The sequence below is a fragment of the Dioscorea cayenensis genome, chromosome 22, assembly GCF_009730915.1.
Source record: "Dioscorea cayenensis subsp. rotundata cultivar TDr96_F1 chromosome 22, TDr96_F1_v2_PseudoChromosome.rev07_lg8_w22 25.fasta, whole genome shotgun sequence".
In the NCBI taxonomy this organism is placed as follows: domain Eukaryota; kingdom Viridiplantae; phylum Streptophyta; class Magnoliopsida; order Dioscoreales; family Dioscoreaceae; genus Dioscorea; species Dioscorea cayenensis.
Genome location: NC_052492.1, coordinates 194,817 through 220,815, shown reverse-complemented (window position 1 = coordinate 220,815; position 25,999 = coordinate 194,817). Strand labels below are relative to the sequence as shown.

Here is a 25,999-nt window from a genome sequence, read left to right as displayed (position 1 = left end):
CATGAGGTTCGATCCTGGGTCCTCCCTGAAATGAACGCCTTACGCAAGGAACCCGATACCATTTAACCCAAAGGCCGTTGGTGATAGTTTGTGTTTATATAAACAAATTAATTAATTATTATAAATTAAAAATATACATTTATCAAATACATATCCTAATTCAAATCAAATCAAAATATTAAAATAAATTTATTTTAATCTAAATTATAATAAAATTAGAATAATATATGGTTAAGATGATAATTATTTAGATATATTCTAAAATTACCTTATTTGATATGTGTATATCTTTTATTTATAATAATTAATTATTTTTTTTTTATATAAACACAATTTATCGGTATTTTCTCAAAATTTATAAATTTAAGATCAATCGAAAATAGATCTCGAAGCAATTTAAAACATTCAAATCTAAAAATCAGCCAAAAACACTAATTTTAAAGTAGTCTAAAATATTCAAATTTTAAAATTAAAATTAACTAAAAATATTTAATTGTCCAAATTCACTGAGAATACATATCTCGAGGCAAACAACAATACACAAGTCTTTAGGAATAACGGATGGCAGTTTTGTTATTTATTTCAAATACATGGTCAGAATGAAAAGTAGCTTCATTTCTGGTCAGCATTTTGCTACATTTTCTAAATTCCCGACTTCTCGCAACGAAGTTACGAGAATAGAAAGAAGCCTCCTTTTTTGATTCTTCATTTTCACAAGCATCTCACGCTCGCTTCTCAAAACCCTAGAGGCCAATCTTATTTCGACGGGAGGAACAGGTATTGATGTTTTTTTGATGATTTATAATCGATCTGATTGTAGTAGTGTTTTTATGGCATCTCGTTTGATTTTGAGGAGAATCGGTGCGTTGAGTTTTTGTTCACGATTTTGATGGTGATTGTGATCAGTGATGGCGAGGAAGATGCTTATTGATGGGGAGTTGAGAACCGAGGATTCGGTCGGAGTGGAAGGGCAGTATGATTTTGATCTTTTCGTCATCGGCGCCGGCAGCGGTGGCGTCAGAGCCAGTAGAACATCGGCGGGCTTTGGCGCTAAGGTTTGGTGTCATTACTGCAAGATATAGTGATAAATTGTGAAATTTTAATATGTTCTTATATGTGACGGCGCTGTAGTAATGTTGTTGATTTTTTTCGGATCGGTGTTGTAATTGAAAATGAGAAACTACTTTTATTTGCCGCAGATTTATACGGAGCGTGAGTTGTGAGCATAAAGTTTCGATCTTTGATGTTTTGGGTTTCAGTTTTATTGACCTTTTTCTATTATGCTTTAGTTTCACTTCGTTTTGTCTATCAAATTTTGTTGCTTTTGGTCCAGAATATGGTAAATTAAAGTTTGGGTCGCATTCGAAAGTCAGGGATGTTTTCATTGAATGGAATTATGCTCATTTTCAGTACATAGTGTCCGAGATTTGCTTCCATTTGACACAGTAACACAATGAAATATGTGCAGGTTGCAATTTGTGAACTTCCATTTCACCCGATCAGTTCAGAAGCTAATGGTGGAGTAGGTGGAACGTAATCTCTTACATCCTTAACCTCACAATTTTTTTTTCTTCTGTGGTGTATTTATTGTGCTTGATTTTTCACTTATCTTTTCTTTCAATGCGTCAGCTATCTACTTAGATTGGATCACCCATATAGTATTAGCATGGAATTAGATCCTAATGGTCTGATCATTTGTCATGGCAGGTGTGTTATACGAGGTTGTGTTCCCAAAAAGATTTTGGTATATGGTGCATCATTTCGCGGTGAACTAGAGGTGTTATTTTTATTTATCATTATTATTATTTTCAAGCAGCTGGTTTATATCCCTATTTTGTATGAACAAAGTGCAATTTGCAAAACCTCATTAACATGTTTAAGCTAGCTATGAAAGTAAGTAAATTACTATTCAGTGATGAAGAATTATATATTTATTTTGGAAAATGAAATTAGCACCACCTATCTTAGCTGTAAACTTGTTTTCTTTCTTGGTCACTGATTTAAGTAGGAAACTGGTAAAACTTTAGAATATTTTAGACCGGATTTATTTTAATTCCCAATCATCTCATGTTACAAGATTCCTTCATGCTAGCTAGGACGTTCAAATTAATAAAGCAAAGCCAACTCTTCCTTTTCAAAGGATCAACAATAGAAAAAGGTTTTATATGTTTAATTTTGGTCTCTTCTTTTAAGTGTCGGTGGACATCTATGTTTATAATTTGAAGCTTGTTTGTGATCTGCAGGATGCAAAAAGTTACGGGTGGGAGTATGGGGAGAAACTTGAATTCAATTGGAAACAACTTTTGCACAATAAGGTTTGTGTAATAATTATACCTTCGTAAATGTCTACTATGGCTATAGACAGTGATGAATTTTATCTTGTTAATGTCAAGAAAGCATTCAACCTTTTATATTTCAATGTTGGACATCAGCATCTACATGGTATCAAGCGTAAAAAGATAGGAAAACCAGCTTATATTCCAAATTGAACAACTAAGTTTTTGTATCAGTTTTTGATACTCCTGTATTTCTGCTCTTTAACATTAGCTAGGGTCTTTGGTGATAATTTATGATGAATCTCTCCCAACTGACTTGCAGACTCAGGAAATAACTAGATTGAATGGAGTGTACAAGAAGTTGTTGTCCGGTTCTGGTGTGACAATGATTGAAGGAGAGGGGAAAATAACCGGTGCCCATGAGGTAGAGGTATCCTGCCCTGATGGTTTAAAGCAGCTGTATACAGCAAAACATATCTTGATCGCTACAGGTAGTCGGGCTCAACGCGTAAATATTCCAGGACAGGTTTGTTACTTATTCCATGTGTGATGATTAAACTTGTATAATGAATTTGACTTTACTGAAATTCGCGCTTGTTTTTATTTCTCCTGGAGAGCGGATTGTATTTTCCTTCTTGTGATTGTAGAACATTCATCTCCCATGTATTTATTAGGTTGATTGCTCCTTCTACCGTATTAAGAGAAGATAATCTAATTTTCTTCACAAACCTCATGGTTTGCATTGGAAATATAATCATTTAGATGTAGGATCTTGACCCAAATCTTTCGCTTATAGAGTATGCTATTTCATGGCAACATAAAACTAGTTTGTTATCGGTGATTGTTGTTTACATTGCGGGATTTTGTATTTATGGTTTTTAATGAACATAAATTTAGTTAGACTTCTGGATGATTCTCTTCTGCCATTATATATTCTTACTTCGAATCTGACATTTTCAGGAGTTAGCTATTACCTCTGATGAGGCTTTAAGTGTTGAAGACTTACCAAAGCATGCTGTGATTCTTGGTGGAGGGTACATCATTTATGTTTGTGCACATTGGTTACCGTATTTTGGTATAATTAATTTCTGATCCAATCTATCATCTAATACAGCTATATCGCTGTTGAATTTGCTTCAATATGGAGAGGGATGGGTGCCACGGTTGATTTATTTTATAGGAAGGAACTTCCATTAAGGTTTGTTATCATACCAAATGTACTTACTGAACAAGTTTCATTCCGAAGTCATGGATATCATGGAGATTTGTTTATTTGTTTGATGTTAAGTGAAAAATTTGCTGTTGCATTATTAAGCAAATCATATTATTAATAACAGGGGTTTTGATGATGAAATGAGAGTTGTGGTTGCAAAAAATCTTGAAGGCAGGGGAATTAGATTACATCCCAATACAAATTTGTCAGAGGTATTTCTGCCCTGCTTATGCTTTCTTCAGATATATGTTTTTGACAAACTCCTAACGGTACGATTTTATTTTTAGTTGAGTAAGACTGAAAACGGTATCAAAGTCATTACGGATCATGGTGATGAAATAATAGCAGATGCTGTTTTGTTTGCTACAGGTATCTCTCTGCTCTTTTACTTAGCCTTTCTATGACATAAGCTACATAAGCTGTACTACATAGAAGTGTATGTGGGTGCGGATAGCTCATCATTACTCCCCCTCCTGGCCCAAGTTTATATATATATTTGTATCTCCTATTTGCTGTGATTCAACATTCCATTGCATGTAGTCATTTCCTTTCTTTTTGTTACAGGTAGAAGTCCGAACACAAAAAGGTTGAACTTAGAAGCTGTTGGCGTTGAGGTTGATAGGATTGGAGCTGTCAAGGTTGCTACATTCTAAATTAGAGATTTCATCAAATTTTAATCTCAAGTCTCAAACCATGAAAATATGCATCTTTTTCTCCTGGATTATGGGATGCATAATAGATTTTCTTGATATTAACCTTATGTTTGATTTCCCCAACCAAACAACTTGGTAATAGAAACTATTTTTTTTTCTTTTCTTTTTAATTTTTTTTTTTTTAATTTATGTTCTTAGTAATTAGTTTTTAAAATATTCATATTAATAAATATTTATTATTATTTGGAAAAGTAAGATTTTAATTTTAATATATATATTTTTTTATTAGTATTAATTAAGTCAAAGTCTGACCAGCTTATATATAAAACTTTTTCCTCTAATCGAAAGGTTAAAAAAGATTCCCTTAACCTCAAGTTCTTATCCCTCAACCAAACACATCCGAAGTGTCTTCTCACTGGTTTCATGCAAGATGTACTTTCATGATGGAGTTCATTCACTAAGCATGTGTCTTTTGGTCTAAATGTAATTGTTTCTGTTTCTTTAGGTAGATGAATATTCTCAGACTACCGTCCCCAGCATATGGGCTATTGGTGATGTTACAAACAGAATGAATCTCACCCCTGTGGCATTAATGGAGGGCACTTACTTCTCGGTATGGCCATACGTTATCGAATATGAGCTTGTGTGCTATTTTTAACTCAACCTTTATTCTTTCTCTTGCAGAAAACTGTTTTTGGTGGGCAGCCAACTAAACCAGACTACAATTATATCCCTTGTGCTGTGTTCTGGTATATCCCCTTTCCAAGCAAATCTCTCCCTTCCTACTATTTTAGCTAATTTTTTTAAGTGTCCTTGAATCCCTCCTTTCTTTGTGAAGTTCCACTTTTAGCTAGTACCATCCTTCCCCCTTGTTAGCAAATGACCATTTGTAAATTTGTTGGATTAGCAATAACTAACATAACATATTAACGTGTGAAAAGTCTGGATAAATGAAATAATTCAAATGACGCTGAAGTAATCACAGGAAATTCTGATGTAAAAAGACAAGATAATACTTGAAACTTTAGAAATAACTTGTAGATGGATTGTAATAGGCTTGGTTTTAGGTTCTGTTATGATTAGGCGCTTCACATCTTGGAGTTCCGCTTTTCGTGTGACAATAATGATTGTCATCATCAGTCTTCGATCTTCATAACTGGAGTCATTTTCATGGTTACTGCTTTAAGCCATAATATGCTTTGGGATAATATAAAGAGTTATTTGTTATGATTTTCTTCATTCATAATACATCTTACTTGGAGGATTTTGTTTGATTTGTAGCATTCCTCCCCTATCTGTGGTGGGCTTAAGTGAGCAGGAAGCTGTTAAACAATGCAAGGGGGATGTTCTGGTTTTCACATCAACATTTAATCCTATGAAGAATACAATCTCCGGGTAAGTGTTATTTTTCGGCAGTACCATACCATGGGAAGCAGATACAAATATGATTCCCGTGTCTATTGAAATTACTATTCCACCCATGGCTATCAAGCCTATTATGTTTTCACATGTATCCATAAACAATGGTAGCATTTAGAAAATCGAACAAGGAACTATATGCGCTCGATGTGGTTATAAATGAAAACAAAAAATTAGGTCATTGGCAGATCTAGAAACTCAATTAGGCCTTCTATTTCAAATGCTTTGTTTTTGTTTTGCAACTTATTTGCGAATTATCACTTACCATCACTTCTGGTCCTGGTTTGTTATTTTCAGAAGGCAAGAAAAATCTATTATGAAGCTTCTTGTTGATGCTGAAACTGATAAAGTAATTGGCGCATCCATGTGTGGTCCAGATGCACCCGAAATTATGCAGGTATTCTCAATATTACCTGTAAAAGCTTTTCAAAATTGTATATATTTTCCTGCTGCTGTTGGCCTAAATGAAACTAATCTTCTTATCAATATTAACAGGGTATTGCCATTGCCCTAAAGTGTGGAGCTACCAAAGCACAATTTGACAGCACTGTAAGTTCTACCTTCTATTGTTTTCCCGCCCTTTTCTCATATAAATTGAGTTTATCAACGTCTCATAATCTCAGTGAATGATCCAACAAACATAATTATAATTAGGTTTTGTTCGAATACTTGGTTTATATCTTAGATCTACTCTTGTGTACAAATGGTAGGTGGGAATTCACCCTTCAGCTGCTGAGGAATTTGTGACCATGCGAACTTTGACTAGGAGGGTTACTGCAGGTGGTAAACCAAGAACAAACTTGTAAAGAAAATACGATAACTACGAGTTTGTTGTTGTCGATCTTTTTCGTACAAGAGGTCTTGTCTTATAATGAAATTATAGCCATTTGTCGTCATGGCGGCACCGATAGCATTGTCTGTGAAACGAACTATTATTTGTGGACATGGTCTTTATGTAGTGTTTAAAAACCTTTGGCTATGTTAATAAGGGGTATTTCTTTGCAGTCTGTATTATTTTTGTAAAAACTTGTTTTTATGAATAAATTCTATTGATTTTTATCCATAGACTGAACGAAGGCAAAGTCAGAGTAATTTAATTATCTTTATTATGATAAGAAGCTTGTGTATATTAAAGTCAACGTCTTTCAGTCATGACTCATGAATCAAGCCGTCTTTATCCATAGTACATTGTGGTCCCTCTCTCTGACAAGGTTTACTGGGTCGCATTGACAATTTTGCTTCTTAATTTCCATACTTGAAAGTCAAAGTCTTCTCCTTAATTTGAATTTGACTTTGAAATTTAGCCAAAAAATAAAAAAATAATTTCTTGTCTTCCCTGGCCTTATCCATTGCTGGTTAGCCATCACCTTCTGTCAATTGACAGCTTAAAAGACATTCTCAGTAATATATAGAAGCTCAAGGCTTTCAACAAATACAAGTGGGAGCCATAACTCACAATCCTCTCAATTTGCATGCAATTCTTTTGTCTTCCTTGTGAGTTAGTTGGGTGGTTGTCAGAATAATAATTAATTAATTAATTAATTAATTAATTAGTATATCACCATGAATAAATTGTGAGCAAACTGCACGTCTAAAAAAATATTACTGCATGAAAAGAGAAATGGATATTGGAAGAGTTAGTTTGGAGATTGGAGGATATGTGTGAATGCATTAATTAAATTATGTTAGGAATGAACTGGTCAAGAGCATGAGTTCATTATATATACATGCAGATCTAATACACATTCTCTCACAACATAAATTGCACTTGATAATATTCAGTTTTCATGCATGCACTGAAATACTAAGAATCTCTGGCCTTCACATTCTTTCTTATCCTTCTCAAGATATGGACATCATATTCATGTTGTCTGCCATCCTTGTTTTCTACTCTTTGTTCCACTTTTTCAACTTATTGTATCATCACCGAAGAAACCAAACATGCTACCTCTTAGACTATGTCTGTTTCAAACCTTCCGATGATCGGAAGCTCTCTACCGAGCTTTGCGGAGATATTGTTCACCGGAACAAGAACTTGGGCCTCAAAGAGCACAAGTTCCTACTTAAAGTTATTGTTAACTCCGGAATTGGCGAAGACACTTACGGTCCAAGAAACATAATTGCCGGAAGGGAAGAGATGCCGACACTCGAAGATGGAGTTGAAGAAATGGATGAATGTTTCTTTGCCACACTTGATGAGCTATTTGGCAAGTCAGGCTTCTCGGCTAAAGATATCGATGTGCTCGTCGTCAATGTCTCCATGTTCTCACCTGCTCCTTGTCTTGCTGCAAGAATTGTGAATCATTACAAGATGAGGGAGGATATCAAGACCTATAATTTATCAGGAATGGGTTGCAGTGCTAGTGTAATATCAATTGATTTAGTTCAAAACATCTTCAAAACTAAAAAGAAGACAATGGCATTGGTGCTAACATCAGAGTCTATTGGACCGAATTGGTATTCCGGTAACGATAAATCGATGATGCTCGGCAACTGCCTATTCAGATCAGGTGGCTGCTCAATTCTCTTGTCCAATGATCAAGCTTTGAAGGATAGAGCAAAGATGAGTTTGAAATGCTTGGTTAGAACACACATTGGTGCAAATGATGAAGCTCACCATTGTGCATTGCAGAAGGAGGATGACAATGGTTACTTAGGGTTTCACCTCAGTAAAGATTTGCCGAAAGCTGCTGCTCTTGCTTTTGCTGCTAACCTGCAAAGATTGGCTCCAAGAATCTTGCCGATGAAACAGTTAGCAATTTACATTGCTAGAAAAATTCACCAAAGCTCTAAACATGCTAACCCTAACCCTAATTTCAAGTCAGTTGTTGATCACTTTTGCCTTCACACAGGAGGTTCGGCGGTGATCGAAGGGGTTGGAAGAAGCCTGGGGCTAACAAAGTATGACTTAGAGCCTGCCAGGATGACACTTCATCGGTTCGGCAACACATCGGCAAGTAGCTTATGGTATGTGTTAGGATACATGGAAGCAAAGAAGAGGTTAATGAAGAATGATAGGGTTTTGATGATCAGCTTTGGAGCTGGATTCAAATGCAACAGTTGCTTGTGCGAGGTGATGAGGGATTTGGATAGTGGTAATGTGTGGGAGGACTGCATTGAAGACTACCCACCAGAAACCCTAGTGAATCCATTCATGGACAAGTATAGGTGGATCAATGAAGCCTAGACTTTTAGTGGAGTACGTACTCCAATTTGCATGCAGATTTCACCTTCCTTCTGTAGTATTGTGCTTAGTTGTTTGTGCGCTTGCATGTGTTTGTTTTTAATTCTTGTTTTAATTAATTAAGTTGTAACTTCATTTGGTTGTATTTCTCTTTGTTTTTTTTCAACTACTTGAGGATAACTCAATGCATCAGCTGTTTGTGGAATATTTTACAAATTTATTGGTATGTGTTTCAATGATCTGGGTCCCAGCTGGTTCCCTAGTTTCTTCAGACCTTCTGTTCTATTTTTCCACATTCTTTTTTTTTTTAAAAAAAAAGTCATCCTGCAGAATGTACTTTCACCATATTCTCTTCTCTTCCTTAAAATTTTCTTTTATTGTGTAATCTTGAACCAAAACGTTTCATTTAACCAAAGTGTTCATGCATGCATGAACATACAACTGTATATCTAAATATCATCAATTTATACATGAACTCTATTGTAAAGAAGCATGCATGAAAAGAGAATTAATTAGCACCCGCTAATAACTAAGCAAACTGTATGTGTGATGTGTCTATATATATTCACATCATTTTTGTCAGTGATATAATATTATTGGTGCATGATGGTTCCTAGGTGTTGACATTTAAAGCCAGCTCTTCTTTACTTTTATGTAGCCTTTAAGTCGAAGCTGAAAAGCAAATGCAGTGCCCTCAAGAGTAAATTTAGTAATTTTCATCCTCTAGTTCATAACAGCTTAATTAATTTACTCTCTCACTCTTGTTCTAGCTAGCTAGGATGTAGACAGTTGAGAGAAATAAATTTTCTTGACCAACTGGCACCTAGCAAACAAAGGCCATCACATTTACTACGCTTTGGTGGGGGGTGGTAGCTTCCATGGAGTAAATTAAAAGCTCTCTCTTTCCTTCACTGTAGTCTGTATATATAAATATATATATATAATCTCACCATTAATTTACCACGCATTCACGCCTTAGCTTCTTTGTATGAGAGACAATATGAGAGCAACTTGGGGTGCAACTCTCTTCCTCTTGATTTTCATTGTAGCAGTGGTTAATCTTGATGCTAGAGAGATAATCCGTGGCAATGGTGATCATGGTGTAGCTGATGATAAACACTTTTTGTATGGTCCTAGGCATGGCTTTGGTGGGGGTCTGGGTCATGGAATTTACAGTAGAGGCCCGTTTAGGCATGGAGGGTTTGGAAGGGATGGTGGTTTAGGTGGTGGCGCTGGTGCTGGTGCTGGCTTTGGTGGTGGTGCTGGTGGTGGAGCTGGCGGTGGCCTTGGTGGTGGTGCTGGTGGTGGACTAGGTGGTGGTGGTGGACTTGGAGGTGGTGCTGGTGGTGGACTCGGTGGTGGTGGTGGACTTGGAGGTGGTGCTGGTGGTGGTATAGGTGGAGGTGCCGGTGGTGGTATTGGTGTTGGCGCTGGAGGAGGTGGTGGTTTTGGTGGCGGCGCTGGAGGGGGTGGTGGTATGGGTGGAGGTGCCGGTGTCGGTGGTGGTATTGGTGGTGGTGCTGGAGGTGGTGGCGGTATAGGTGGTGGAGGAGGTGCCGGTGGCGGTGGAGGTATTGGTGGTGGTGCTGGAGGTGGTGGAGGTGCCGGAGGTGGTTTTGGTGGTGGTGCTGGAGGAGGTGGTGGTATAGGTGGCGGTGGTGGAATTGGTGGTGGTGGTGGAGGAGGAGGTGTAGGAGGTGGTGGTGGCTTTGGTGGTGGAGCGGGGGCCGGCGGTGGGGTTGGCGGTGGAGGTGGATTTGGTGGTGGTGGTGGTGGTGGAGGGTTCGGCGCCGGTGGAGGTGTAGGTGGTGGTTTTGGAGTTGGTGGAGGGTTTGGTGCCGGTGCCGGTGCCGGCATTGGTGGTGGTGATGGCGGTGGTGGAGGTTTTGGTGGTGGTGGTGGTGGTGGTCGTTGATAAAGTAAAAAAGTCAATTGTCAGTCAACTAGATGTTTGCTTTGACCACAGTCAATATAGATGAAATGGTCAATCATCAGTCAATTGTAAGAGCGTAGTTGTCAGTTGTCACAAGAGAATGGTTTTTCCCTTATTTTGTTTTGTTTTGTTTTTTTGTGTTTTTGTTGTTGTTTTTCTTTTTTCTTTAATGAATTGAAATAGAAAGAAAGTCTTTAGTGGAGGAGTTATTATTATTATTTTTAATATTTATATATTTATTTTAATAATCTAATAATAGAGGGTATGTGTGGAAATTTCATTGGAATGGCGTCTCAATATGATAAACACGTGGCACTGGCCTGATCTCTTGCAGTGAGCTGCGCGATTGTAAAACCTAGCCTTCACACAATTACCTTTTTGTCCTTATGTGAATACCATATTACTATTTACCCATCTCCATCACCTTTTTTCATTTTACCAAAATACCCTTTTCTCTCTTTACCAATAATCTCATCTGATAAAACTAATTACAAATATTAATATAACCCTAATCAATGAATTCCAGTCATTAGCTGAAGTGATTTGGCTCAATGCAGGGGTATTTCAGTCAATTCACTCCAAGTCTCCGTGGCATCTCTGAAATTATTTCATAAAAACAGGTCCAATCTTCAGACAAACAAAAATATAAAAGCGCACCCACCCCCCTTTCAACCCTCGCCCCCAAATTAAATTCCAAAACCCCCAACTCCCTTTCTCTCTTGATTTCTCTTCTCAATCTCTCTCTAAAAACTCCTCAATACCCAATCCCCTTGCCGGAGTCCATCAATCCGTACATCTTCTCCGGTGATATCACCGGATTTATCCTCGGAAACCTTCTCGATTTCCTCAATCCCAGCCTTTTTTTTTTAAGCCCCTTGTTGTCCCCTTATAGATCTATTCGACCACCTTATTTCCGAAAATACCCTTCAACTTCTCTCATTTTTCAAATTCAGGAAAAGGTTCATTTCTAATTTGGAAAATCTAATCTTATCGCAGACGTGGCATTCGGAGAGGTGTGCGATGTCGAGCGGCGGACCGGTCGGATTGGTGACACATGGCGTGTCTCGGAAGCGGAAGGACCGCTGCTCGTCCGACCCTTCTGAGCCGGCTAGTACTAACTGGCTCTTGGCTGGGTACCTGGCCCACGAGTTCCTCACTAAAGGCACCTTATTGGGTCGGGTTTGCGTTTCGGATCCGTCTAAACCCGACCCGGTAACCAAGCCAAACCCGAAACCCGAGCTGGAGAAAGCGAAGGCGCTGAGAGAGTACGCTGACGTGGCGAAGCTAATGAAGGTTGATGGGGTCCACATCCCGGGCATCGTGAACCCCACCCAACTGGCTCAGTGGTTGCAGATGTGATATAATACCTCGCGGAGCACCTCACCGCGTGACTGGACACGTGGACGAGTTTTATTGGGGATCAGGTTATACTTTTAAGAAGCCGGAGGAGTAGCAGACCGCGTAGCGTGGCTTCGCTTTGTCTCGTCGTGCATGAGACTTTCGAGGTGGCTCAGTGAAGTCTGGAACGAAAGAAGGTATAAAGAAAAGAAAATTAATCATGTTTTTACTTTTTTTAATTTGGTGTTTTAGGATTAGTTTTGTTTGTGATGGTGTTGTTAAGAGAGGACATTAGATTCTTGCTTCTTTCTACTGTGTTTTTTTTTTCAGCTTTAATGGCTTGTTGTGCTGGTCTTTGTGACAAAAACGAAGTTACTTTTTAGTTACTTTGTTTGAATTAGTTTTAATTTTAAGAAGATGAGTGAAAGTTGGGAATTTGGGAGGGAATCTCATTTAATTGAATGGAACGTGAGATCATGGTTCATTGCATGCATGGGCATGTGTTCATGCACGTGGTTACCTCTTGAAATATAAGACCTTGGTGTTGTGTGTGTATATATAAATAAAGAATGAGTTTTGTAAAAGAAGTTTCTTCTGGTTTTGTTGTTTCTTAATTATCATATGATACTGTTCGGATATAAACTAGTGTTAATTAAAAGTACATACATACATACATATTTAATCACCGATTTTAGATAGTAATGAAGATGGTTGAGGGATTTAATAAGGATCAGTGTACAAAGAATTAATGAGCAAGAACCCTTTTCTTAGAATAATTATTTTGGGCAAAGAGAATGCTACAATTTAATTTGAGATTAATTATATCACAACCATATCAACCGTAACAATCTCATGGAAATTCAAAAACATAACAAATTAACTGCAAGTTTGCATGCAACACAAAAAAGAATTGAAAGAAAAGAACACAAAAAACACAAAACCAAATGACATGAATGGAGGATATTAATGTAGTGGTAATTCAGCACTTGATGAATGAAATTAAGTAGTTTCATATGATGATAATTAATTAAATTCGTTCCTTGGTGTTCATAGCACGCTTGACACGCTCAGCACAATCTTTGATCGTTTCCTTGGACTCGTGAGCCTTGCTTTCAGCCGTCTCCTTCGCTGAACTCCAAGCATCTTGGATCATCTCTTGCGCTTGTTCTCCCATCTCTTCAGCAGTTTCAATCACCTTGCAGCCAACCACACCATTCAGTCAATTCTCATGATTGATTTCTTAATTATCTAATCAACTGATCATCATGCAAGAAATATTGATTAATAATGAGTTTAAAAGTAAGCATGCGATAACCCCTCTCACATGCTCCGTAGTAGAGCTAGCAATGCCTCTAGATGTGTCATTTGATTCAGGGTTGACATCACTGGTCATCTCTTGCATGGTGTTCTCTTGGTTTGGTGTGCCACCCTGCATGTGGATGGCATGCAGTTTAATTCAGTTACGTTACATTATGAACAAGTGCATGCATGCATGCTTGGTGTGGTGTGCATCTTGACAGATGTACCTGGGCAGGTGGCATGGGTGATGAAGTGACAAACATCCTGAGAATAGAAGTAGAGCTCCCTTTGGGCATAGTCATGGAGAGATGATTAAGCTTCTTCACCATGAGAGCCATGGATGTCATTCTACTAATTGTTCTCTTGTTCTTTAATTTGTTGAAATCTTAGCTTCTAAGAAGGAGAATGGGTTTACACATATATATACACACACACAGGATAGTGATGAGACCATGGCTGTAGCGCCACGTGGCAGTTTAGCAAGTTCTTAAGGGTGGGACCCAGTATTTGCGGTTTTTTTCGTTATAACTTATAGGAACCTTGACTGTGTCCACCCTCTTTGTTCTAATTTCCTTCATTTTCAGATTAATTTTTATTGAGGTTTGTCCTTGTTTCATTGAGAATGGTATAAAAATTTACATACACTTTAAGTAGTTTCAAGTTCTTAATACCAAAGATTACCCATTCCACAGCTACCAGCATAACTCAAAGGCACATGAATTTTGATTTGTAATGTATAGCATGCAATTAATTAGGCAAGCACAACTTGTGTACATGCATCACTTTCAGCATCATCAATGGATGAAGAAATTAACTAATCATTCATACAGAATTAATCAGAAGAAACACCTCATCGTTGTTTACATTCATGTATATCTGAGCATTGACAAAGAAATGATGAAGTTCTTCATGCTCCACTTCCATAGTTTCAGAGTTTTGTGATGGCTTGTAGAAGCTAACATTCCTGTTAATTAATGTTGATTGACTAATTTGTACCACAACTTGGCATTAATGGTTATAAACTCTAAACAAACATGATCAAAATTACTAGTATATTTGCCATAAGTGAACATCTTTTGGGTTAAGTGAACCAATTGATCCATCATTGTTCCAGTTATCATCATAAGAAAAGAGTAATTCGTTAATGCTGACTTAAGGAAAGCAACCTCTCATAGTTTAAATCATTAAAATAAAAGATATTCCCTGTATTTGAGTTAACATTAGTCTTATATATACTGGACAATCAGCAAAACCTCAATGTATGCTTTTCATTTGGTCTTGCACTGACCACCATTCAAAGAGAAAAACGCCTGGTAAATCAATTCCTCTGCTCAAGGTGGGGGAAATCAAACCATATTACCTACAAATTAAGTTATGTCATTAATTTTCTGCATGCTAATGGAAGACATGATTACACTATTTACTAGAATTTATCATGAAATTAAAGCCATAATGTTGAAAGCAATGAAATCAGTACAGTATCTCCCTTGCCACAGACCCACAGAAATGTCAAACAACAAATCATAATCCTTAATTATGGTGAAAATTTTATATGCTTAAAGACTATACCATGTATTCCTCCAATCATCTCAACTATATATGTTACAAAAAGAAAAATCAAATATCATAGAAATCAATGGATATTTTCATGTTTGGCCTAAAAATTCATGTAGCAGACTAGACATATTTCATAGAAGAGGAGAAGAACATATTATTAAAAAGAAAAGAGGAAAACCAACCAAAACAAACATCAAAAACAACATAGAGTATTGAATGCTTTAATTTGCAGTGTTTTAATTGCTGGTTCCATTTCAACAGATCATAATCATTGGCGCATATGCAGCATATATAAATATCACTTTCATACAAGTAAAAAGATGAAGCTCACATTCAAGAATATCATTATGAAAAGAAGAACTCAAAGATGATTAAATGAGAACAAATTAAAAGCTGAAAATTTAAACATTTTTTCAAGCAAAAACGTTCTTCAGACACCTACCGCAACCGGCAACTCCTTAAATTCCCAAAATCCGTCACTAATTGAAACCTCAACACAAAGAAACTCTCAAAAAGTCTGAACTTTAAGAGAAAAATGGAAGCTTTTTTTTTTTTCACTACCGCGGAGGAGCTGGATTTCAGAGCTTAGCTTAATACGGCTACGTGCTCTCTGTTCGGATCCGGATTCAAGCTTCAAGAAGATCCGAATCCGAAATTGCAGGTTTAGGCCAGTGCAAAGGATTCGAGCCGTTGGATGTGGTGAAACTCTCAGAAACCATTGTGATTGACGGTGAGGATTGATACCGTGGACGAGTTAGTAATTTTAAAAATAAATAAAAAGCTAGAAAATTACAATTGTTGGTGTTAATTAAAAATAAATAAATAATAATAATGCGTTAATTAACATGTGTTTTTCTTAAAGTTTTTTTTTTAATTAAAAAAAAAACAAAAATTAGAAAATACAAGGGGGGTTTGTGCAAAATGTAACCCCTTCCTTAACTAGCGTTATCTTCTCCATTGAAAAGCATCGTGATCCTTTTTTCTCCTTTCACTGTCTTTACTCGCCGCTTTGGTTCTTGTCTTCGCCTGCTTCTCCCACACGTGTCATCATTGCTGACCTCGGAACCTGCATGAAAGCACCGCGGAGCTGAGGACAATAGTGGCGGAGGAGCAGAGTGGAGAAGATATGGGCAAGTATATGAAGAAGGCCAAGGCCTTGGGCGGTGGGGTAGCGCTCATGGAGGTGCCAGTGCCACACCCTTCACACCTTGGCGTTTGCACACGCGCCCGAACGCTAGCGCTGCAGCGTCTTCAGAGTCCCTCAGCATCGTCGCCTGCCTCCTCTTCATCCTCATCTTACCTCCAGCTCCGCTCCCGCCGACTCCACAAGGTCGCCTCTCCCACTTCGAAGCCTAAGGAAAGCCCTAACCCTAGCCCTAGCACCAAATCGAGTGGAAAGGTGGGACCTTGTTTGAGGCCTAGGGCGATGGCACAAGAGAGGTGCGGTGGATCGAGGAAAGAGGCGGTCGTGTCTGAGGCCTCGCCGGGGAGTGATGCCGGGGTTGAGGTGTCTTTAGGGGAGAACGTGCTGGATAGCGAGGCGAGGAATAGGTGGGTTTCTCTGGTACTATTGCGAAATTTGGGATTTTTAGGGTTTTCATTGTTATTCGATTCTCGTGCTATTACTCGGTTTTGGAAACAGGTATGTCATCAAAATCGTTTTTGTTATGCCGTATCGGGTGAGTGGTGTTTTCTTGGTTATTTTTTTTCCCTTTTCAATTATCTTTTAATTTTGGTTCACTGGATTGAACTTTTGTCTCTGGTTCCTTTCTTTTTCTTCTTTCTTCTGGATTTCAGAACCTTTATGGCTCTTAATTTGAAGAAGAAGAAGAAGAACAAGAGGGGGAAAAAATCTCATTTGGTGTGATGGGTTTTGTATTTTGATATATATATATATATATATATAAGAATTTTGACCCCTTTCATCCATTGTCACGCGGAGGAGATCATGAGAAGTTTCCTCTTTTACCTCTTCCTGAGTTGCAGACACTGTCCTTATTTATTGCCTACCTTTATTTGTTGATGTGTTTTAAATTATTGTACTTATTTTTATTTTTTTTGCATGTTGATCTTTGAGTGATTGCCGGAAACCTTTGGATCTCTTGGCCTGAATCAGATGTGTTAAACTAAGAAACCATTTTTAATCAAATTTCCTTTTTTTTAGAAAGTACCATAGCTATCCTCCCATCAATATTCTTGTTTGATAATTGACTTCCTCCTTGAGCCATGGGAAGTTAATGGATCACTTTCTTAAGCTAGAAATCGCAATGAAATACCTATTTTAAGTCACGCGTTAGTATTATTGTATAATAATGGAGATCTTGCTGTTTTTCTGTGTCATGGTGGTGCTGGACTGACCACTTTGATAGTTTGGACTGCAAAAGAGCTCCTTCATGATTAACTCCATCTTCAAGTAGGTTTTCCATGTTTGACAAGACTAGTATTTAATTAACTTTTCTGTTCCTCCACACTTTCTACTATTGTTGGTCATTCCATTTTGTAAGGTTGTTAATGGTGCTTCTACAGGGCCTACAATGTTTTGGTTATCATTATTCTAAGTTGGCTTTTTGGCTGCTTTTCTTTGCAGAAATCTAGGCATTTTTTCAGCTATGCAAAGAAGAAAAAATAATATGTACTACTTTATCAAATGGGTAAATTTAATTCGGTAGGCCTAATTCATTCACTCTAATTAGAGAGTGTTTATGAAGCCATTTGAATTCATACAAAATTTTAGCAAAAGTTATCTGCTTGAATGCTAGTGGGGGAACAAGTTGGTCTGGGGCCATAACTTTTTTTTTTTGGTACTTTTGTGCCGCTCTTCTCATTTATTGTTTTGTTTTGTTTTGTTTAGAACTGATTGATGTGGGTGCCATCATAGACTGCAACTCATTTAGATTCGTTGTTTGTATTATTGCTTGTGTTGGCCCACTGTAAATAAAGCATCATAAGAACACAATTAAAATGAGGAAGTATCATGAGTCTTGCTGAAAGCTAAAGCTATCTATTCATCTTTTTTATTTTTTCTATAAGTATTGCATGCTGATAACTATCACTATATTGCAATATCTGAATGATTGGTTTTGGTGCATCACTAGTGAATGCTATGATTGTGCTGGTGAATGATTGAGTGGGACCAATACATGCAAAATTTTCACATAATTTTTATGGCAGCCTTCTGCTTGTGATATTATTAATCTATCACTTAAGAGGCAAGCTTGTAGTTAAGAGCAATAACTAAACAGGATTAATAACCTTGGCTTCTCCTCAGAGTGTTTGCTTTTGTCTATCTATTATGTAGGAAAGGTAATTGCAAGATAAATGTTCTTTAATTTCATTTCTATTACTTGGATGCAGGAACACAAGGGAAACTACACCTAGTAGTCTGATTAGAAATTCAGAAACTATTTTGACTCCTGGCTCTACAACCAGAGCTGCTAGTTCTGTGGCTGTTAACAAAAGAAATGAGAACTCTGGGTGCAGACAAATTCCAACAGCACATGAGATGGATGAGTTCTTTAACGAGGCAGAGAAAGTTCAGCAGCGAATTTTTACTGAAAAGTAATTGTTTGTTTCCATTCGTTTATGTACTCTCTTTTCGACTAGTTTTTATCTATATTATTCTTATTATGCAACCATCTCTTGCTTGCAGGTATAACTATGATGTCGTGAATGATTGTCCTCTTCCCGGCCGTTTTGAATGGGTGAAACTGGATTCACAATCAACTGATGATCAACCATGAGCATTTTAACTTCTCCGTGCTCTAATTTCTCCGTCATCGTTGTTGTAAAAATGGTGGTGTTAGTCTGGGATAGTGTAGTTGTTTAGTCTAATGATCTGAAACATGTAGAGCTGATGACCATACCTAGTTAGAAACATAACCGGAAAAATCAGTCTTACGGATCATTTTGTCAAGCTCTTCTTTCATGTACATTGGGTAGCTGGGGGTGTAATTTTGTGTACATTTCTGCTAATGTCATTGAAAAGTTCTAGTTTTTTTTTTTCTAAAAAAAAAAAATCTATAAAACAAAACCTTGTCTCAATTATTCAGTGTTTTTATGTTTTTCAATTTCTTGTTATGTCTTTGTCTAGGAATCAATTCTTGTGGCTGTGGATTCTCATTGAAACACTGTTTTCATTACACGTCAATAATGTCAGCAAAATTGTGTACACTTTGTACTGTCCGCAGAACTAGAAATAGGTCACGTTTCCAGTTTCACTTTCACCTGAAGAAAATTCACCTTTGTCACAATCCGGGAAAAGAATACTCATGAGTTACTGTTTTATTATAAGATAATGAATGACTTGAAATCAGATGGCTCAGAAGCTGAAAACCAAGAAAAGGGGTAATAAGGCTTCTCTCCTTTTTTATTACATTCTAAAAACTCCATTAAGGCAGGCAATTTGTATCTAGTGTACAAATGAAAGGAGTACTTCTTTGTAGTTCATATGACAAATGACACAACATTTATATGCATATTCTCTACAATGAAGGAGAAACAATACAGAAATGAAGCTAATACTGTGTTGCAGAACTCTGACAGAACTGTGAATTTTGATCCCTTCCAACCTATGATGCTGCACTCTAAACATTTCATGGTACCCTTCATCTGGTTTTCAACTGAACCATATGGTCATGGTTGATAAGTGAACCAACCTGCAAGAAATTGTTGAAATTTTTAACGACGGTTGTAATGGCTTGTCTTAATCTCTCTGAAAGTTATTAGAGAAGTCACTGGTTTGAAAGCGGAGAATGACGGTGAAGTTCATCTCTTCATCTCAAGTTGAAATTTTTATTGTTCTTTGTTCTTATATGATGAACATATAACTTAGAATGTGCAGCAAACATGAATGACCAACCATCTTACCCTAAAGATAGTGTAGGAGAAGGTCCGAAGAGGAGTTCCTCAGTCGGCAGCTCTGACCAAGATGAACATCCCCAAAGACATACCTACATTAACATGTGGATGCCACAGTTTATCCCTTTTATTTAGTTAAAGTAGAATGGCTAAGCAGTAATCACATTATGAAGAAAAAAAACGGTTACCGGTATTCACAATGTTCAGGCCAGGCGCAACGAGCTTTTCCATAGTCCCAGTAACAGTCTACATCCCTCATGGGACCTCGCCTCTCTGTTGATAGATAGATAGATAGATAATTTTCATGATACATGAAGTGCATCAAATAAGAGAAAGAGGTTTATAACATGGCAAATAAGCTACCTTTTGTGACAAATTTTGATTTTGCATCAGGATGGATATCATGCCACATTTGGAGCCACAGCTCCCGCATAAAGACTGGCAACCTCACTATATTCCTGTGGTTTGCTGCCAAAAGAAGTGCCTAGCTAATGAAGTTGAGGATTAATTCATATATGATGGTTAAAAATTACAACATTTCAACCTGAATCTTATGGTAAAACACATAGAAGGTAGTGAAGAATGATGCACAACTACAACTGTAAATCACCCTTCACTAGATATCATTATTTATTAGAAATGCTTATTTTAGTTAGAATAATTTTTTTTTTTTAATTTAGGATAAGATACTATCCTAGATTTTAATTATTTGATTTGTAGTTATCCATATCCTATAGAAAGTCTATTGAAGAGGAGTTATTGAATAATATTCCTTTATATTTTATTATGGTTTGAAAGGAAAATTTTAAGCAAATCTGGCTGAGAATGATTGAAGACATTAATACTTTCCCTCGCAACAATAACTCAAGAAGGCTAAAAACAAAACACTTAAACCATTAACAAAACCAATAGTATAAATATGATTCGCAAACCTTTATCCAATTCCCAAACTGCTGTCCTCCTTCCTGGAATACTTTCAGCATCTTCAAAGTATGTTATATACTTAACCCGGGGAGCCCTTGTCATGTTTGCAAGTATATCTTCACCTGGATGGTGATCTACATTCAACCTGACATGTACATCAGATCCATCATGCTCTGCCTGCATTTCCAAACAAAGGAGAAACAAATGTTAACAAATGGGCAAATGAATCCCATTGACTCTAATTCTAAGCAACCAAACAAGGTTCAATTAATACCTGTGGCGCCCTTGTTATGTTCACTTTGGAGCCAAGCCAAGTCTTGCACCAAGAAAGGGAGTGATAAGGTACCTATCAAAATATGATCTAAAAATATATTAAAGAATGACTCAAAAGTCTGGGGCATCAATCAAGCACTATAGAAGATGACATAGATTGTATTTGTACATACAGTTTCATCTCCACTAACAGCTGATGGATTTCCATTTACTGTGTTCCCTGATCTGATAGAACCATAACAAGTCAAAGATTGAAAAATTGATGATAACTGCACCACTTCTTATACAGATTAACAGACACACACACACACACATGATAATACCACAAAGAATACAGAAGTTTCAAATTAATTTATAGGCACAAAAAGATGCTAAAGATTGTTCTTCACAAGCAAAAATTGAAATAACACAGAAAGAACATACTTGACAGTGCATAAACAAAAAGAGGCCACCAGGTATCAATCTCATGCTGGTGCTAACTAATTATAATGTATAAAGTATTTTAAGAGTGCATGTCCATTATGACACATAAGAAGATTTGGCATTACGGTTGAAACTAACCTCGATAGCAGGGTCCCCTCTAATTCATAAACGATATCAGTTATGATCCAGTTGTCTGGGTATGGCTTGCCACTTGGTGCAAAATAATAACCAACCTGTATCAGAAAATATCAAACATATCATTCACCACATAAACATTTTACTACAGGGCCTCACAGCTGAACACAGAAGGATCAAATTATATGAAGTGTGTAAGTAATGGCGTTTGAAGACACCATTACAATGAGTAGCCATATGGCCGAGTTACATTTTATCAAGCACAATAAGTAGAAAGTACAGTAGTTCTAGCAAATGTTAAACGGAGCTATGACAAATGCATCATAATTAACCAGATAGTCAACGAGTTGGCATAATGGTTCATCTAGCTAAAGTGCCAAATGACAACACGAGCCACCACAAGACTATATCAATCACTTTTTGACAAATAATCATGTTAGCCTGATTCTCATAAAATGTTGATACCTCAGTCTTTGAATCAATACCATAGATACAAAAGATGTTCTTCAATGGAGGTCTTTCCCAAGGTGTATGAGGATTTAAAACTGGATCACCCTGATAGTATCTGACAGATGAAGGAAAAGACATCCATGACTAATATAACTTAGAATGACACCTTTCTGTCCAAAACAACTCAGGCATAGTGCAAGCCTGCAAGGACTATAGTAAAGGGAACATACTTCTGGAGTTGATGCAAGAGTCTTTTGCTATCAGGGTCAAAGTCTTCAATTGCTTTGAAGAATGTCCCATCAGAAACTTCCCGAGCTGAAAATGACATTTGGACAGGTCTTCCGCATTCCATGTTAGAAGCCAGGTCCTCAGCTACTTCAGCAACAGATGGATAGGCATCCATGCCTGCATATACAAGTGGTACTTAAGCAACATATTTCAACTTATTACCTATATAATGACAAGTTCAAATAGAAGACCTCGCATAGAAGGAACCTCGATATTTATTATGTCTGTGGGCCATCCGGAATAATTTGATCGAAATTCAGTGTCATCACAGTGGGGCTTGTGATGACGGCTGCCTCTTCCCTCAAAAAATTGTTTCCAATATATGTTATCAGACTTACAATGCTTTGAGAATGGCATCAACCATAGAGAAGAACCAAATGAATTGTACATCAAGCGAGCAGTTCCCTGACAGTTCACACACAAACTTCTAATAAGTTAGACACCAAACCCAATATATCCAATCATTGCAGCATCAGTCATAGAGTTGCATGTATTTTACAGGAAATAATATTAGAAAGCTGACAAAGAACAAACCACATGCTTCTTCAAAAGGGCATGAATGAAAAATGAGAGTCACTTAATACAAGAGGGATGCAGTTACGAGTAGAAGAACTCATAAATAGCAAAAGCAGATTGATGCTGAGAAGAGATATTCCATATTGATGCACATCACTGCTAGCCTGATTCAGCTCTCATATATAAGTTTATAACGCAAAAAATGTTAAAGCGTGACATGTGGTCACCCCCTTGTAGGCTGCTTGCAACTTGCAAGCACAGGCTTGGGAGTTGAAACTAAAAAACCTATTGTAACTTCGAATATGGACAGATATTTTTCCCAACAGCACAAATTTATTGTCTCCATAAGATATATATCAGAAATAGAAACTATTCCACGATAACTGATTGATCAAGGATATGCCAAAGAAATACTTATGAAATGTTAATGCCAGTAAAATGAATTGGGAGAAGATCAAGTAAGTACAAAGAAAAAAATGAAAAAGAAAAGAAGAAAAAAATTTGATTACGAAGCAATGAAGTTCAAAGAACAATGGAAACCTCAGCTATTGGAAGGCCAAATGTGACTCCAGATAGTGTTGCTTTGACTGATTCAGTAGCACCAAGAAGGGGAGCACCTGAAAATAAGGCACTAGAGATGGTGAGATCTACATGCCATATAAGAAAGCAAACTGCATGAGTCTAGATAACCTCGAGGAAGAAAAAACAAGCACACCAACTGCGAAATAGGCATGTATATGTTCATCGAGCCACTGCACATAATGCTTCGGGGCGATTTCTAGCTTTAACCATTCCAAGAAGTGGCGGAAAACATTGTTTCCCAAGGAATGAGCAAGAACTAAGGAGGGCCCACCTCGAAGTTTTAATGCTGTTTCAAATGTTACCCTGCAATAGTGAGGCAAATGAAAGGAATCCTTAATCAACAAAATAAGATAAACCATATCCTCACAAAATTTTATACATATAAACTTGCCATGTTCAAGTAACACCCTGAATATATTTGACATTAGTATTACACATTAAATAACTTAAAAACTGTGTCTAAAATATGTGTAAAGGAAAGAAAGGTGTATTTAGGAGATTTACAGACTTTAATTTGTGAAAGTAGAGATCTCTCTCCTCAAGCATTGATGCTGACAATCTCCAATCATATGGGACAGCAATGATTGCATTGGCATCGATGCCAAATTCAATACACCATCTTAGCCATTCTTTCCATACCGAAGAAAGGGGACCTGGTGAAACATCACGTGTTACCAAACAGATACAAAAAAGCAAATCAATTTGTCCCCAGCCAAAACTTAGAATAGCCTCACCGGTTATATACCCAGGATCCAGCTCTGTTATTGCCGAAAGCCCACTGTCAGGCCTTGATTTGCATTCGGGATGGTCAGTTTGGTTGTAAGGGTCCAGCACCATGCATTTAAGCCAACAGTTCACAGCAGAGAGAAGCTACAAGAGAGATTGAACACTTTCAACCTCCATATTTTCATATAAAGATGAAATCTTTTTAACACAAAACATCCAGTTTCTCTATGAGTGTCGAGAACCATGCATTTCAGTTAACAACTTAAAACAAAGAGATAAGCTAACAGTATAAGCAGATAGATGCTACGCGAAATATCAAACGTCTTCAAAACTCCATATTTGCATTGGATCGTATACATATGAATCCCCAAAATCAATTCCACTATTATTCCATTTCAATTTCATAAAAAATACATAGAAACCATAACAGTATATATATAAAGGAATACAGGAGAGTGAGAGAAAAGTGCATATGACCTTTGTGGTATCAAGCCATACGGAATCAAGAGGATTGAAGTCCAGCGGAGAAAATGGGCAATCAAGCACCGACCAAGCTCTCAGCTGCGTCGATGCGAACCCCGGGATGATAATCCCGGATAACTTCTTGTAGAAAGGTTCCGACGACGACCCATCCCCTTCTCTGAACATCAGCAAAAGAGCAAGGAGGAGCACGATGAGACGCGGAGAACGATGCCACTCATCGCCTCCTCTTCTCTCCGCCATGGCTGCTCGGACCTCTCTCTCTCTCTCTCTCTCTCCCTCCGCGATGTCGGGTTCTGTGGTTGGATCGCGGGAGGTCAACGGAAAGATTTGGGCCGTTGGATTGGAAGAAAGTGCCTGATTATTTAAAGATTCAATAATAATCTTTTCAGGAAAAAAAAAAAAAAAGGGAAGATTTTTTAAAAAGATTATTTATTTTCAATTATTATTATTATGTATTAATATTTGTTTTGAATCAGCAGTGAAATTTATAGAATTAAATTTAAGTGAGCTTTATATATGAATTTGATTAGATAAGAGAGGCATTTTGTGGCCACCATACACTTCAATTTTAAACTCATCTTCTGTCTACCCCTAATCATCACCTGTTAAGTTAATCCATATTTCCCTAATTATCACTTTTTTAACCTAACTATTACATTTTAAGCTAATCAACATAGTATAAACTTAACTAGATAAATGGTGATTGATTAAAAAAAAAAGGTAGTTTTTCAAAACTTTTTTTAATAATTTAAATAAAGTCATTAATCTCAATGAGAAGGAGCTCATCCTTCACAGTAGAAGTTTTAAAACTTGATTGAAAAACATTTTTAAGCTAATTAATTTTCTCTGGTATAATACTTTTTTTAAGAATTTAAATAAAGATATTTAGATGTTTTCTCTTTTATTGTCCAAATTGATTATATGCTCATTGTTTGGTTTCATGCAATTCTTGATTCTATTAGAATCGAGTTCGAGAATGCTTTGCCTAAGATCAAGTACAGTCTAATTTTTATAAGTCAGAGAATTTCTAACCACATAGAACTACCAGCTTTGGCGACAAGTGAGCCTAACACACCTCTATTGTCAGCATCAATTTAACCTAGTTAGCACCGGTGTTCACCATTCTCGAGAACGGTGTTTTTTCCATCGTTGTCAGCTTTTTTTATCTAATTTATTTTATCTCTTATTACCGTTATTTGTTTTTTACTAGATTTCACTTCCAGTGACTTGTTTTTAGTTGAATTGTTTTTAGTTGAATGATTAAGTGGTTTATCTATATTTTTTAAAAAAATATATTTTTTTTTATAGACAAAAATCCATGAGAGCTTGCCACGTCATCCGGAAGGGCCACAGATCATGACTGTCGCTAATCTTGAGGCGATGGAATGAGATGGCGCGAATCATTCTCCCGCGAAAAAGCCAATAGCCTTCGCCATTTTAGAATAATTAATTAGGGTTTTATTTGTTTTC

At 37.0% G+C, this 25,999-nt stretch overlaps 7 protein-coding genes across 9 annotated transcripts; 5 read left to right on the top strand and 2 right to left on the bottom strand.

Annotated features, from left to right (window-relative positions):
• Window positions 1-638: 638 nt before the first annotated feature.
• On the top strand, window positions 639-6,565 carry LOC120252746 (glutathione reductase, cytosolic). The gene is made up of 17 exons (XM_039260888.1): window positions 639-777; window positions 907-1,055; window positions 1,469-1,533; window positions 1,708-1,777; window positions 2,244-2,315; window positions 2,599-2,802; window positions 3,237-3,310; window positions 3,391-3,474; window positions 3,614-3,701; window positions 3,777-3,858; window positions 4,054-4,127; window positions 4,648-4,755; window positions 4,827-4,891; window positions 5,424-5,537; window positions 5,859-5,958; window positions 6,057-6,110; window positions 6,272-6,565. The coding sequence occupies exons 2-17, from the start codon at window positions 909-911 to the stop codon at window positions 6,365-6,367; spliced, it is 1,497 nt and encodes a 498-aa protein (XP_039116822.1). The 5' UTR covers window positions 639-777; window positions 907-908; the 3' UTR covers window positions 6,368-6,565.
• Window positions 6,566-7,334: 769 nt separating this feature from the next.
• On the top strand, window positions 7,335-8,895 carry LOC120252745 (3-ketoacyl-CoA synthase 12-like). Its single transcript, XM_039260887.1, has one exon. It carries the CDS (start codon window positions 7,411-7,413, stop codon window positions 8,746-8,748), a length of 1,338 nt encoding a protein of 445 aa, XP_039116821.1. The 5' UTR covers window positions 7,335-7,410; the 3' UTR covers window positions 8,749-8,895.
• An 817-nt stretch (window positions 8,896-9,712) lies between these two features.
• LOC120252686 (glycine-rich cell wall structural protein-like) lies at window positions 9,713-10,660 on the top strand. The gene is made up of 2 exons (XM_039260804.1): window positions 9,713-10,121; window positions 10,212-10,660. The coding sequence occupies exons 1-2, from the start codon at window positions 9,734-9,736 to the stop codon at window positions 10,658-10,660; spliced, it is 837 nt and encodes a 278-aa protein (XP_039116738.1). The 5' UTR covers window positions 9,713-9,733.
• A 704-nt stretch (window positions 10,661-11,364) lies between these two features.
• On the top strand, window positions 11,365-12,252 carry LOC120252701. The gene has a single exon (XM_039260818.1). It carries the CDS (start codon window positions 11,699-11,701, stop codon window positions 12,035-12,037), a length of 339 nt encoding a protein of 112 aa, XP_039116752.1. The 5' UTR covers window positions 11,365-11,698; the 3' UTR covers window positions 12,038-12,252.
• A 762-nt stretch (window positions 12,253-13,014) lies between these two features.
• On the bottom strand, window positions 13,015-13,653 carry LOC120252696 (uncharacterized protein At4g13230-like). The gene is made up of 3 exons (XM_039260814.1): window positions 13,543-13,653; window positions 13,341-13,445; window positions 13,015-13,211 (listed from the first exon to the last, which is right to left on the bottom strand). The coding sequence occupies exons 1-3, from the start codon at window positions 13,651-13,653 to the stop codon at window positions 13,044-13,046; spliced, it is 384 nt and encodes a 127-aa protein (XP_039116748.1). The 3' UTR covers window positions 13,015-13,043.
• Window positions 13,654-15,835: 2,182 nt separating this feature from the next.
• LOC120252753 (cyclin-dependent kinase inhibitor 4-like) lies at window positions 15,836-18,866 on the top strand. Its single transcript, XM_039260894.1, has 3 exons — window positions 15,836-16,423; window positions 18,227-18,430; window positions 18,522-18,866. The coding sequence occupies exons 1-3, from the start codon at window positions 15,999-16,001 to the stop codon at window positions 18,610-18,612; spliced, it is 720 nt and encodes a 239-aa protein (XP_039116828.1). The 5' UTR covers window positions 15,836-15,998; the 3' UTR covers window positions 18,613-18,866.
• A 349-nt stretch (window positions 18,867-19,215) lies between these two features.
• On the bottom strand, window positions 19,216-24,853 carry LOC120252734 (phospholipid--sterol O-acyltransferase). 3 transcript variants are annotated; one of them, XM_039260871.1, is made up of 16 exons: window positions 24,524-24,853; window positions 24,055-24,190; window positions 23,829-23,973; window positions 23,454-23,623; window positions 23,279-23,355; window positions 22,414-22,627; window positions 22,165-22,339; window positions 21,950-22,049; window positions 21,488-21,582; window positions 21,100-21,151; window positions 20,928-20,999; window positions 20,662-20,830; window positions 20,093-20,197; window positions 19,918-20,002; window positions 19,739-19,821; window positions 19,216-19,527 (listed from the first exon to the last, which is right to left on the bottom strand). In XM_039260871.1, the coding sequence occupies exons 1-15, from the start codon at window positions 24,767-24,769 to the stop codon at window positions 19,740-19,742; spliced, it is 1,923 nt and encodes a 640-aa protein (XP_039116805.1). In that variant the 5' UTR covers window positions 24,770-24,853; the 3' UTR covers window positions 19,216-19,527; window position 19,739. The 3 variants fall into 3 exon arrangements, 1 of the variants encoding a protein (XP_039116805.1); XR_005534129.1 differs by lacking the exon at window positions 19,216-19,527 and having other exon boundaries at window positions 19,768-19,821; window positions 20,093-20,213; XR_005534130.1 differs by lacking the exons at window positions 19,216-19,527; window positions 19,739-19,821 and having other exon boundaries at window positions 20,093-20,217.
• Between the last annotated feature and the right edge of the window lie 1,146 nt (window positions 24,854-25,999).